The sequence below is a fragment of the Glycine soja genome, chromosome 1 (genome assembly GCF_004193775.1).
Source record: "Glycine soja cultivar W05 chromosome 1, ASM419377v2, whole genome shotgun sequence".
NCBI classification, from domain to species: domain Eukaryota; kingdom Viridiplantae; phylum Streptophyta; class Magnoliopsida; order Fabales; family Fabaceae; genus Glycine; species Glycine soja.
In genome coordinates this window covers 4,484,428-4,499,368 of record NC_041002.1, presented here as the reverse complement: position 1 = coordinate 4,499,368, position 14,941 = coordinate 4,484,428, and the positions used below count along the sequence as shown (strand labels likewise).

The 14,941-nt window shown below is 33.4% G+C and overlaps 2 protein-coding genes across 2 annotated transcripts; one reads left to right on the top strand and one right to left on the bottom strand.

Moving 5' to 3' along the window:
• The first annotated feature begins 249 nt into the window (after window positions 1–249).
• Window positions 250–6,636, top strand: LOC114410739 (ultraviolet-B receptor UVR8-like). The gene is given in 10 exon segments (XM_028374677.1): window positions 250–669; window positions 1,651–1,921; window positions 3,733–3,942; window positions 4,034–4,189; window positions 4,497–4,655; window positions 4,769–4,936; window positions 5,109–5,240; window positions 5,344–5,430; window positions 5,844–5,942; window positions 6,026–6,636. Coding segments are annotated over 10 exon segments (1,869 nt in total). The 5' UTR covers window positions 250–255; the 3' UTR covers window positions 6,199–6,636.
• A 146-nt stretch (window positions 6,637–6,782) lies between these two features.
• On the bottom strand, window positions 6,783–11,728 carry LOC114410731 (protein PTST homolog 2, chloroplastic-like). Its single transcript, XM_028374671.1, has 8 exons — window positions 10,910–11,728; window positions 9,942–10,092; window positions 9,380–9,575; window positions 9,057–9,298; window positions 8,002–8,147; window positions 7,758–7,905; window positions 7,347–7,415; window positions 6,783–7,244 (listed from the first exon to the last, which is right to left on the bottom strand). Exons 1-8 carry the CDS (start codon window positions 11,410–11,412, stop codon window positions 7,146–7,148), a joined length of 1,554 nt encoding a protein of 517 aa, XP_028230472.1. The 5' UTR covers window positions 11,413–11,728; the 3' UTR covers window positions 6,783–7,145.
• Window positions 11,729–14,941: the final 3,213 nt, after the last annotated feature.

The window sequence follows — 14,941 nt, the reverse complement described above, 5'->3', positions numbered from 1 at the left end:
GAAAAAGAAAACTGAAATCATATTTCAATATATGATTTTAATTTTTAGAGAAATTTTTTTAAAATAAATGAAAAGTAAACTCGTACTCCTTTTAAAAAAATCATATATCAAAGTACAATTTATCTATTTTTATAATTTTTTTGATATCCATTACAATATTTTTAAAAAAAATTTGCCCATTTATGTAATTAACCCCTTTATCTACCGAAAGAATGAGGTTCACACCAATTACTTACCTAAACAATTTTGTTGCATATGATATATTACTATTTTAGAGCAACACTCAGACAAGACCTTAGAAAAATCGAATTAAATTTGCACAGTAACATATTCCCTCACAACACAACAATGAGTCGCAAGAGAGACAGGTCAGCTTACTTTTCCCGCCACGACGCCGCCAAGCGCCGCCTCCCCTTGCCGGAGCCCGCGGAGGAGGAGACGCCTACGATGAGACCGGCGCCGCCGTCCGCGGTGGTCGTGATGGGCCTCCCCCAGGACTGCTCCGTCCTCGATCTCAAGTCCCGATTCGAGATCTACGGCGCCATCTCCCGCATCCGCATCGACCGCGACGCCGTCGGATACATCACCTACCGGACCAAGGACTCCGCCGACGCTGCCATCGCCGCCGGCCTCGACCCCACCTTCGGAATCACCGTTAACTCTAAAATGGTGCTTACTTTTTCCCCTTTCTCTCTCTCACATTTAGGGTTTCAGAACTCATGTTTTGATATTGAATGTTTAGAATTTTGACTAAAGTTTTGAACTAGATAGACGAATATTCAGCTTATTAGTTTGGAACTAGATAAAATTTGGAAGCTTTGAATTTGAAGCAACAATTATAAGGCCTGAAAATTGAACAAATTTGACATATTTTGTACCAATAGTTTAGAATTTTGGTAAAATTTTAACCTTTGTGTTTGGGTGAACGTATTTGAGTTAAAATTGATTAATTTGTAAGTAAAATTGATTTGTTAGTGGAGTTACGTTATTATCAAGACAAAAGCTATTTGAAACTGTTTTTATTCAAAATCAATTTTGAAGCAAAAATTAATTTCAGAGTTTCTCAACAGGGTAGGCTATGTTTGAATAAAAGTGGAAATAGTGTTTTCGAAAATTTCATTGTATATTCCCAAATTCTAAAACACATAATGTAAAAGGAAGAATTTGTTGCTTTAGGAGCTAAAGAATTTTTTAGGTCCTCCAACTGATATTCAAACATGCACATAATTGTTACATTTAATTCCTGTCTGGGTGAGGAGAAATGCGCGGGAATCAGGAGTGATGACACATGTTCAATCGGAATGATTATTGTTTTAATATATAGCAAGTAGATAGATTTGGTAGTGAATTGAGTTAGCTTTATACCTAAGGCAAATGCTATTTGAAACTATTTTAATTTAAAATCAATTTTGAACCAAAAAATGGAAAAAGAAGAATTCCTTGCTTTAGAAGCAAAGGAATATTTGAGGTCGTCCAACCGATATCCTAATATGGAGTGGTTACATGAATTCCTGCTGCTGGAGTGAGGAGAAATGCACGGGAAACAAGAGTGATGAGGAACTAACACGTGTTCATTTTCGGATCATTGTTTTAAATATATTGTAAATAGATTTATAAGGTAAGTTTGAAAGAGATTGTTGTGTTTAACAGGTTCAGGTGTTGTGGGCAACGGACCCTCTAGCCATGTGGAGGGAAGGAGTTGGTAATAGCAGGAACAAAGGTTCTATGTCAAAGCTTGTGCGTGCTGAGGTACCTTTGAGCAAGCATGGAAGAGGTAACAGACTTGCTTCACCCATAGGGAATACCAAACTTAGCGAGGCTAGCTCAGGTAGCTCAGTTTTAGAAGTGTCTTTCAAGGGCAGAGAAATTGTTGCTTATGATGATATCCTCTGACTATGAAAATCTGTATTGTTAGAGGGTAGTCTTATTCTGTATCAATGATTTGAATTTGGGCTTTAGATCTCTTTGTAGTTCTTTTTTCCCTTTTGTTAAGTATGTGCTCAATGAGATACTGGGAAGTAACTTATGGAGTTGGTTGTGATGTTTAATACCTACATCGTAGATGTAATGTAAATAGTTGGATTTACATTTTGTTGTCTCGTCAATTCTTTGGATTTGAAAGTGTAAGATGTTCTTCCATGATTGTTCACATCACAAAACCTTTTTTTATTTTTGAGTATACTCATAGGTTAGTTGTTAAGAGTGTGTATGTCGAGTGTTTTAGTTCCTCAGTTCTTTAAAACTCTGTTAGTCTCCGATTTTATAAAATGACTATAAAAAAGAAGAGTAAAGTGAGCGATTTCTCGTAAAAAAAAAATGAAAGATTTCTTTAAAGTTAGCAAATAATACAGGATTTATAAAATATCAAAATCTGAAATGCTCCATTTATATAATTTGAAGACTATTTTATAGGTTTTTTCTTCGATTAATTTGACTCATTGGTTTTGCTTATTGCAATTTTGCAGTCATTGGTTCATGACCAACTCAGACATTGATTACAAGTTTGAGGGCTTGTGCTTTAAACTAAGAATTAAATCTTTTATTATATACGTGTTTTAATATTTATGATTGAAATCAATTAAATTATACTATTTTTTTATTACAACTATAAAAGAAATGAACATGATCAATGACACTGAATGTGTATGAATTAAACTTTTTCCTGTTTAAACTCTACCAAAGTTTACAGTGGTGTTCAATGATTTGCCAACAATTTAGTTGAACGGTTTGGTTGTTGCCTCATTGTAAAACTTCAACACATTTTTCTTCATTTCTATATTTAATTTTTATATAAATTCACAAGGGGAATTTTTTGTTCAGAATGTGCCTACATTTTTCAAGTGTTTTTTTTATCTGTAGTAATCAAAGATAAATATCAAAAAAATAATTTATACCAATTCACACTTCTTCATCAGTTTAGAAAATACTTAGTTATTACAATTTAAAATTAATACATTTATTAAACCAACTAAGTTTACTTATTTAAATTTTAATTTGATTAAAATTTGAACGTAACAAGTCAAATATATAATAGGCTGTTTGACTAGTATGAAAATGCTATTTTAACTCGTTATTTTCCGTAAAAAGCTCATTTTTTGAATTTAGGATAAATTAGCTGGTAGGTTCCTGAAGTTTTAATTAGGTTTCCGAACCATCTTTTTAATTGGATCTTTACACTTGTATTTATAGAAAATTATGTAATTTTAACAAAATAATAATTTTATCATTTAAATTTAATTTATATTATATCCTATTATAATTTGATTTATTAGCTGATGTGTATCAAACATTAAATATAATTAAAACTTATCATTTTTTTTATCTTATCATATTTTTATTATGCTTTAATGTCTTATCATATTCTAACCATTAAACAAATTCCAAGAGTTTCCAAGATATTATTTTTTTTTTTGAATTTATTCAAATACACCTTGCAGCTAGAAAGCTGGTATTTTGTTTAAAAAAGAAAATTAAATTATTAAAAATATAAAACAATTTATACTATTATTAATTGTCATGTATATAACCCCTTTAAAATTTGTGATTGATGAAAAGTGTAAAAACTTAAATATTAAACTCTCAAAAAATTAATCGGTCACTATTAATATTAAAAACCACACCACTTATCATATTATTATTACTGGAAAAGGCAAAAACAACAAGAGTCTGTTTGGTGGGATAACAGTGAACATTGTCAACACTCGACAGACATAGAGTAACTCAAACTGAAAGGGGTGATGGAAGAACCAAAAAAAACAGAGAACGAAGATGACAAGGATGAATCAGAACAACGAGTGTGGAGTTGGGGTGCTGGAACCGAGGGTCAGTTAGGAACAAAAATTCTTCAGGATGAGCACTTTCCACAACTCCTTCATCAACCCTCTCTCTCCTCCATCTCTTCCCTTGCCTGTGGCGGCGCTCATGTCATTGCCTTGACCTCTGGTATCAACTCAATCTTTTCTTTTTTCTTTGTTTTGTTTTGTTTCAACTTTGCAATTTATGTTGATGTTAATATTATATTAAAATATTGTAGCTGGGAAGGTACTATCATGGGGTAGGGGCAATTCTGGCCAACTAGGCCATGGGTTGGTTGTGAGTAACTCTTTGTATCCCAAGGCTGTGACATCATTGGATGGCTACTTCATAACCCATGTCTCTGCTGGGTGGGGCCACTCTGGTTTTGTTTCAGGTTTGCACTCTTCTGTCTCTGTCTCCACTGTTTTTGTGAAGTATATGACTGTGCATATTTGGAAATTCGTTGTAAAATTTGCGAAAGTAGTTTTATTAACAGATCATGACCCTTACTCTTTTGCGTTCATTTTACTTTTATCCGTTAGATTTTTCTGTTGCAAGATTGCGTTTGAGACAAAAGTAATTCTAGTATCAACATTTCAATTCTAACTACAAACTAAAGATGCACTATATATTGTTGAGGTTTGTTCCAAGTTGGAAGTTATTAATTTTGTATTTTGATTAGTTCTTTGGTTGGTTTTCAGATAATGGGTGTGTGTTCACTTGTGGGGATGGCTCCTTTGGTCAACTGGGGCATGGGGATCATGCCTCACACTGTTCTCCTGTCAAAGTGTCATGCTTTGTTGATCAGCATGTTGAGCAGGTGGCATGTGGCATGCGCCATTCCCTTGTCTTGTTAAAAGGTATTGGATTGGTTCTGGTTGTTTCCTAGAATATGTATAATGTGTTTATCTCTCACTTTGTAGTACTTTCATTTTGCTCCTTTAATTGGCAAAGGTCGTTCATTGTGATGCAGATTGTACAGGAAATCAAGTTTATGGATTTGGCTCTGGGAAGCGTGGTCAACTGGGTGTCAGCAACGATAGGGTCAAATCTGTTAATGTTCCTAAAGTTGTTAGTGGGTTTGAAGGTGTTGAAATCGCTGGAATTGCTGCTAATGGTGACCATAGTGCTGCAGTATCTGGTAAATCCACCGCTTTCCCCTTACATGATATGTGTGGTTTCTGTTTTTCAGTAAAAATAGTTAGCCTGAAAGTGGCATTATATTCTTCTCTAACTTGTTTCTGTTTTTCAGTAAAAATAGTTAGCCTGAAAATGGCATTATATTCTTCTCTAACTTGTTCTGTTATCTTCAGTTGATGGGCATGTTTACACCTGGGGAAGAGGCTTCAAGGGCTTTGAAGATGCTCGTGTTCCTCAGTGCTTAAACTCTTCATTGAATTTTACCAAAGTTGCTCTGGGGTGGAACCATGCTTTAGCTATGAGTGGTATTTATTGGCACTACACACCCAACAGATTTTTTTTTTTTATTTCCTCACTTATTGTCACTTCCCTATTTAATACGTATTTTGTTTTTAATTTTTTGCATAGGTGAGGGGGAGGTTTGTATGCTAGGTGGAAATCACCTTGGAGTGCTTAGTGATCTTCAGAACATAAGCCCAGCTAAGCATTTACCTCGTAATGCATTTGAATAACTTTAAATCATAAAGACATCATAATTTATGTACTTTCTTGTTGCATACGTGTCTGATCCTTGAGAATGTCACTTATTGTCATCGAGTTCCATATTACTAGATTTAAACTATCCATTCGTTGCCACCATCATACATAACCTTGGTCACTAGTTAAATGCAAATAAAGTCTTGTAAACTGAGTGTATATTTTGGAAAGTTCTCAATGGATTCGGGAGACCAAAAGAGGCATCCAATATGTAGAACTATTATAGATTGCGCACCTTTGTGAAAAATTAGTATTACGACCACTGCATAAATTCATAAGTATAATGTGGGTTGAGAAAAATGCGATTTTTTGTATCATGGAAAATGTTTAAATAGCATTACTCATTCATGTTATGCATTGTTATTATCTAGTAGATTTAAGAGAAGTCAATTTGGAGAAAGTCCCTGGTCTTGATGGGACGAAAATTACTGATATTGCTACTGGAGCTGAGCATTCTGTCATTGTCACAGGCAAGATGTAGTCTTTTTGTTCTTAAGCTCAAGCAAGTTTAGAATCACATAAAAGTGCTAACTTATTTCCTTCTTATTTTCAGAGCATGGAGAAATAAAGACATGGGGTTGGGGTGAGCATGGTCAACTTGGTTTAGGGGATACTCGCGACCGAATCAGTCCTGTTACAGTAAGTCTTGGTTATGATCTGAATGAAGCTGCATCAGTTATTGTTTTCTGTGGAAGTGGGTTCACGTTTGCTGTAACCATGCCCTAGATTGTTCTCAAACTTGATTGAACGCTGATTTGATATGCATGTCAAAAGAAGTTGCCATCAGCTTGGTTCTGGTTCTGAACTTCCTCCAGTGGCAATATATAGCTGGTACATGCCAAGAAAGTCTTCTGCTTCTCAAATATTATTTTGGAGGCTGCATTGTTCAGGAAAGCCATAGGCTCCATTGGCCCCTCACAAATTTGAGAACTATGAAGGGAAGTAAATATGGATGATCCTCTTAACCAAACAAAAAATAGATAGCTATTCATCTCTTTCCTGTTTATGGACTTATGCTAGAACATGGCAATGACATTCTGAGTATAAGTGGGTGACTGTTCGCCATATGATTTTCCTTGTTACTGGAAGACTCAAAATTTTAGTCCATTTAATTCTGTTATTCTCCCAACAGAAAGTGAAAGGAATTATTTCGGTTTCTTATTATATTCGAATTGACTGGGACTTTGGAAATTGGAATGCCAAATATGGTTTCTTCCACCCTCGCTACTTATCAATTGAAGAAGCATAAATAAGGAAAAGACAAATATCAAGCTGGATGTCAAAAGCATTAATTTCTAGAACTCTAAAAATATGCTAAACCGAATCATTTCTCACCTTTTACAGTTGATCAGAAAGTGTGCCAAGAACAATATTGAAAACAGAGAATACGTGGTTATGCAACCTTATTACCAACATTTACTCGTATCATTCGATATGGTGAGGCACCACTTACACAATTACATGATCGTGCTAAAAATGATTGAATGGGATTAGTTCGCCATCAATCAAGATATCTACATCTAGAAGTGGTACAAGGACTAAGTAAAAGAATCAATGAACTACTCGCTGAATATTTTGTACACTGGTGAAAAAATGGAAAAAATGGGTGACTAACCTAGAGCATGTCATCCTCTTCTTCTACAGATGTTATCTCAGGCTTACTCTCTGTTACATCAATCATGAACGATGAGAAGATTATTCTCATAGCCATTGCTGGTAACAACAGGGCGCAATGGATCAATTTTCCATTCTCCATCTACAATGAACTTCATCTGCAATGGAAAAACAAATAATTAAACTGCCTGCTACGTGTATCTTATTGGGCACAATGTCAAAAGGTTTAAGAAATCATTAGTTGATAAAATACAACTAACCTCATATCTTCCAGGATACAGCTGCAAGTTCAAAAGAAATACACCGAGACTTAACCTCTCCATCTTTCTCTGCAATATAATTACTATTAGTTAATATTTATGTATTTACGTTGAATGTGCTCAATAGAAGCAATCTGAAAAGCATTAGAAGTAATCTGAATACATTATGGTTGAGTTTGGAAAAGCATTTTAAAAATGCACTTTCATGATGTAATCTTTTAATACTTTTTTTTTATCAGAATCTACTCTTTTTAGCTTAAAAGAAAAGCACTAAAACTGCTTTTTTTGTTTGTTATATTCGTTAAACATGTTTTATGATTAAAAAAATCTCTTTTTCTTCTAAAAAAAGTACAAACATACAGGTTCTAATATCTATTATAACAATAAAAAGTTATCAGAAAGATATTATACCTTGGTGGACCAACCATCAAATGATCCAGTTAAAAGAACTTCTGAAGCCTTATTAGGCCAAACTACACAAGTAGTCTTCAGAATTTGCAAAGCTTTTTGAGCATTATTAATCTTCTTCTGATTTTCTTCAACTACCTTATGTGCATCCCTGGGAGAAAAGGATGTAAAATGGTCAAGATTTAGGTAATCTATCGATCTATCAATATATATATGACACATTAATTGAATGGTGCCTGGGGGATACATTATTGCCAACACCATCTTTCCTTCTAACACTGACAACTTAGCCCGTATAGAACGCAATCTGCCCTGAGCATTCATGATCTCATTTTCCTGGAATTCCCAAGCATCAGAAAGCTTTGCTAGACCATCAGAAGAGCTCTTCTGGACCTGTTGAAGAATATACAGGAAGCAAATCAGTACTAGTTTAGGATCCCGAGGAGAGGCCTTCATATTAACGTTGACAGTGAATGAAAAACTATTATATTGAAAGAGAACCATTCTTCTAGTTTCTTCGCAGTGTAGAAAACTAAGTGTGTGGTAGCTAGTAGCTACTCCTACACCAATTAAATCACACAACAACTCCTTGCTAGCACAGAGCCTGTGAAACTCCTTGCTGGCACCAGTCAATGCACACAGCCACACACAGCATATCTATAAGTCCATACTAAGACATGAGAAATAAAGAGATGCCCAAACAAATGAAAGGTTTTGGATAAAAGAGAAGTAACAACTAAGTTTCTTTAGTGAACAATATTGGATAGACTTTTAATGCAGAGTTTTAGTAACATTCAAATTTCTTGGTGTATATAATTCAATATGTGGTATTATAAAGATGAAATGGATAAACATATTGTGTTTGTATCCTTAGTTGACTCCCTTGGCTTGTTTGATTCTCCCAGCCCAAAACAAGTTGCACACAAAAATTCCCATCTGCCCTCCAAAATAAGTGGCAACCAATTCTCTTATTTATCCTCATACAAATTAGCCAAGTCCAAACTTATTGCAAAGAATAAAAAATGCTATGAATGAGTAAGCAGACTTCACTAGGGCTTAAAAAAAAGAGAAAACTGCAGCAAAGATCAATTATTGAATATACTTCACTGTTTTTCATTTCCAATAATTTGTAAATGAAATCCCCCCACCCCCTTCTCTTTCTTTTGGAAGAGTAAAGATCATAGGATCATGGTGCAACTCTCAGGCAGCATACAGGTAAATTTTGTGTTGTTTTTTTCTTTTTGTTGGGAAAATTCACAGACAAGTCTAATCATCATTAGCTTATTAAATTATTGCACTCACCATCTGCATTGTAATTTTATCCGAGCTAGACCTCAACAAGTGAAGTATAGAAGATAGCTCCGATTCCAGATTCTGGATACGGGATTTAATGTCATTGTGATTTGTATTTCCATCAAGAGAATATAAACCCGTTTCTCTGTTTATATGTTCAGAAGAAAACTCCCTTCTGTTGAGGATATCTGGTTGTCCTGAAGCATCACTCATGCCTCCTTTCTCAGTTTCACTGGGAACAATTTCAGCATCTGTTATGTCATAATTATGAAGATATCAGTTGATCCAGACTACAATAATAAGACACAACCTGAAAATGTAAACTAGATTACCTTCAAAATCTGTATCCCGAAAACCAGTTCTCTGAACAATCCAACTCCTCCACGTCTCTGGCTTAAGCGAGTTTCTTAAATTTTCAGTACCTAATTGAGATCCGTATGGATCATGTTTGATCTGAGAACCACTAAGATGACTGCTTGTAGAGCTTGATGAGGATGCTATGCTACCATTTTCTAGGCCAGTAGCTACCTTTACAACACAGGAGATACCAAAAGAAAAATTTTAAAACTTCAACAGAGTAGTGAGGGGCATCAAAACTCAAAAGTAATATTTCCAAAATTGATTCTCTCTCAGCTTCAGGGTGTAACAGCTCATTGCCATGTGCATTGAATAGTAAAACTATAGCTTAAATAGCTTTAACTGATAGGTAGAAATATATAATAGAAGTAACATCGGAAATGTGAATGTTATAAGTTTTCAATATTCAAATGATCCAGAACTTCAACATAGGTGATATATTTCTTTTCATTTTTTTATACTTTTGGCATATGATGTACTTAGTAATGGAAACTAAAGAACAACTCAGAGCATTTGAAGGGGATAATATTTACTTACTGCATCCGTTGTAGTTCTATGATCCCATTCATCTTTATCTTCATTATTTTCAAAAGAAATATTATCCAAGTCAAGTCCAAAAGATCTATTTCTTTGTTTCTCCAACCGACTCAATATACCCTCAATGCCAGATTCACCAGCTTCAATGTCCCTGTATAACAGAAACTAACACTCAGTATACTGTTTATCACTTGAAGTTACATCTAATTCATCTATATGACAACAGGAAAAATACAACGGAATGAAAAAAATTGAGGGTACTTATAAGTACTTATAAATTAGCTCTTCATTGCTAGATTAAGCAACAACAAACAAGCCATTTCCCACTAGGTGGGGCAGCCAAATTGATTAAACGACACCATCAGGTTCTATCATAACTCATATCTACAGAGAAACTACAGGCCTCTAAATCTCACATAATGAACTTTATTTGGTTTCCCTCTACCTGTAGCAATTGGGCTACCCTTTATCTGATTTGCTTTGCTCACTAGCCACTCGGGCTTCCACATGCTTAAACTACCTAAGGAAAGATTCTACCATCTTTCTTGTAATAGGTTCTAGTGACACCACACCTTTCTCTCAAATCCTATCTTATCAAGTATGCCAACTCATCTAATGCAACATTCTTATGTCTACTATATTTAGTTTATTTTCTCGTTAGTTTTGTATCACCTAACATTCAATTCAATCGAACATAGAAAGTCTTGTAATTATACAGTGAAGTCTCCCCTATATCTTTCTGTCACAATTCACAAATAACACTCAAGTCACTCCTACATGTCACCTACCCTGCAAGAATCTTGCAGCAAGAGTAAACCTACACACAACATGGGCCCTCAAACCTTCCCCGCACACTTCAAGCCACCAAAAAGAGAAATTCCAAACATGCACAAACACGGAAAAGCGGGAAACGGAGCATTGAAAAGCAAAAGTCAAGAAGAGGTGCGTCATCATAACAAGATTCTCACACTGAATTATCTGATTGAGAAGAAGAAGAAGAAACCCCAGAAGCCTGAGCCCCATTACCCTCAATTCCATTTCCACCGCTACTATTATCTTCAAGACCCCGAATTTCACCGGACCCGCCATTCAAATCCCACCCATACGCAAGCCACCCTCCTTCATTGACAATAGCGTTGACCAAATCCACCCTCCCTGCAGCAACCAACTCTTCTTTGGTCGGAAACACTTCGGGCTTACCGGTACTCTGCATGAACTCCAAAATCTCCGACTCAAGAGATGAAAACTCTCCGTTCCAACCCTTGCACCGCCGCAAGAACCCAGTGCAGGACAACCACAAACCCTTGTAGCGGTTCACCTTCAGAAGAGAAGAATGGAGAGCCGAACCGGGTTCAACCGCGAGCCGGCGCACCCCCCCGGTCGAGGCGGGGAAGTGGAGAGGGGGGACGAGGGAAGGGGTCAAATGGGGCGAGAGCAGCGAAAGGGAGGAGGGTGCGGTGAGGAAGTGCATGGTTGGGGCATTTCGTCGAACAGTTACTCGGCGAGAGAGAAACAGAGAAGGAGTGGTGCTGGCGAGCAAGAAAGAATGGAAGAAAACAAAGAAGGGGGAAAAGGGTGAGAGCGCGAAGGAAGCAACGAACAATGCTTCAAGGGAGTTACTACTTTTTGTTATTATGATCACAATTATGTTATCCACACTTTGTAATTACGCACACTGCTAATTGCTCGCAGAGATAGCGTGTTCGTGGCGTTTGTTTTATTTTCAGCATGGACCCTTCACCCTACGCCAAGAAAGCGAGGGCTAGTATCAACGCACTCACGTTTGATGCGCCAGACGAAAATAATGTATGATTTTTAGTTTTCTTTTTTAGAAGAAGAATGTTAACGTTCTATTTCTAAATCTTTTTATAATTAGTTAAAATTTATTTAATACTGATTTTTTACCCGTGTTATGCACGGGATGTGTTTTCATCATTATTATATATATATGATTCAATAAAATATAAATAGTTTTTATTTTTCATATATATATATATAATTAATAAAATTGTAATTTTTTAAATAATTTATACTTGTAGTAATTATTTTATCTTAAAATTGCAATAAATCATGCTTCAAGCTTATGCTTTTATAAAATTTCTAAATTTTTCATTGCAATAAAAATGATTTTTAAATGCCAAAACAATTTAAATACTTAATGAAAAATCTTATTTCCCAAATTGGTAAGAGAATGAAAATTTTTACAATAAATCATGCATCAAGTCTATGTTTGTATAAATTTTTCGGTTTCATCGTATAAGGAAATATTGATGTGATGTCAGATAAAATAACATATTCAATAAATTGGTTAAGTCTTCTGTTAATAATTAAGCGAAAAAACTTATATTTATATTAAATGGGCAAAAAAATAGATTAAAAAATGATTTCACCCTAAAAATGTAACTGTTAATGTGTTTTAGGTTAGTTGTTCCTTCTCATCAGTTTAGCGTAAATTTCTCTACTTAATTTAATAAAAAAAGTTCATCCCAACAGTTTGATTTAAAAATTCAATTTTTCATTAGGTTAAATTGTAATAGTAATAAAAAAAAATTTAAATGCAAAAATAATTTGTAAAACCTTCTTGCCAAAATTTGTATGATAATGTCCACACTAGATAAAACAACATATTCAATAAGTTAATTAAGTCATAGTAAGCAAGAATTTTTTTATTTATATTAAGAGTATAACAACAATAAATAAAAATATTAATTTAACTCTAATAATTTAAATTTTAATGCAATTTTAGGTAAATTATTCCTTCTCGTGAGTTAAGTATAACTTCTCTTTGATTTAATAAAAAATGTTAACTCCAAGAGTTATATATATATATATATATATATATATATATATATATATATATATATATATATTAATAAATTTACATACAAATATCACGTAAAAGAAAACTTAAATTAGTAGAGGGAAAGAAAGTTATTCAATAAATATCATAATTGAAAAGATAATCAATAAGGAATAAGTAACAAATAATGTTTTATAACAACTAATTTGTGTTAACAAATTCAATAAATTAGTTAAATCATTATGATAAATATTAAAATCTTTATATTAATGACGTGAAAACAAAACAATTGGCATTAATTGATTGAAAAATAATTAATCAGACCAAAATTAATGAGTAAAAAAATATTTTTTATTAGAAATTAATGACAATTCTTTAAAAATGTCTATAGACAATTAAATGAAATTAAAAACATTATTTCAAATTAAACAATTTGAACTTTTACATTTTCTTTTTAATGAATAGACAATTAATGTATTTTTATATATGCCTTAATTATTATTATAAATAGAGAATCAATAATTTATGTAATTCATCCCGTCAATTTTAAATCCGTTGCCATACAATAACATGTGTAAGATCACTCTCTGATCAACAAAATTACATAAAATTTTAATTAAAAATTAATGAGTAGAAAAATATTCTTTATTAAGAAATACCAATCAGTGACAATTTTTTAAAAATGTCTATAGGCAATGTATCTAGATTAGTCTATGCAAAAGAAATTTAAATTTTGAAAAGATTTTTATCCAATAAAAATTGAAATTTCTTTTGCATAATTAATATATATTTAATTATACATAGCAAAGATCAAATTAAATCAACTTAATCAATATATTCATTTTTATTTATTATTTTCTTACCTAAATAAATTATTCAATATTTTTTCACCTTATCAAATTTTAAAATTTTTATACATTAGTATATATATATATGCGCGCGTCAATATATTAAAATAAAAAGTTATATATATAAATGAAAGTACAAGGGATGAATTTTTTTAAGCAATACATACAAAAATGTATACTATATTACAAGGATAAACTTTTTAACTAAATTTATTTGTAAGTTAAAGATTCTCTTACATAATTAATATATAATGCATGCAAAAAAAACAAATTAAATCAATATAATCAATTAGTCACTATGATTTGTGTTCATGTAACATTATTGATTTATTTATTATCTTATGAATTAATTGTTCATATTTTTTTCTACTAGAAAATTTTTAATTTTCTTACATTGATAGGCATATACCAATATATTAAAAATAGCAATCAAACAAATTGGGGGAGGGATCTTTAAAACTCAATTCAAGGTTCATTGCTTCATGGAGATATTTATCCAAACCCTCCAAATTCAAAGAGCTGGCATAAATTGGTGGTGGATGTGCACATGTTTGTGTGGGTGTGTCTTTGGTGGCAATATATAACTCCAAGCATGTGAGCTTGAAGATTTTGACGAAGATAGAAAACATAGTCATACGTTCTCATCATCTTGCAACATGCATGCCCTGTACTGGCCACAATCACCAACAAATGATACAAGTAATCAAGTAATCGAAAATGTATATACTTGACCACTTTACCATTTGGTAGACTAATATTATTTCCAATAACTTGCTTCAAGGCATCAAATGACATTTTGTTGTCAACTTGAATGATCTTTGGTAAACTGCTTACAAACGTTGAACCATGTTTAGTTGTTATGATTGCACCATCATAATACACAATTGCGTTGATTGATGATGAAGTCATGGTTTAGGATTAGGGTTATAGAAAGGTTTTTGATTGAGGTGATAGATCAGATTGTCTCAGTGTAGACCATATTTATAATGTTTAATGATTTGTCATATACACTGCAAAAAGAACGGCCAAGATGCCACTGACAAAATGAACGGCCTAAATATCACCGATTGGAGCAATACGTGTTGAATGACCAAGATCCCACCAACAAAATAAACAACCTATATATCATCAATTGGAGCAACACACATTGAATGTCCAAGATCTTGTCAACAAAATCAACGGCCTAGATATCACTGATTGGAGCAACACACGTTGAACAACCAATATCCCACCGACAAAATCAACGACCAAGATCTTCTTGACGTTAGTACCAAAGCCTAAACCATGGCATCTACAATTGCTCCTCTTCTTTCGAAACAACACCTTCATAGATTTAGAGAAATATGTAATAC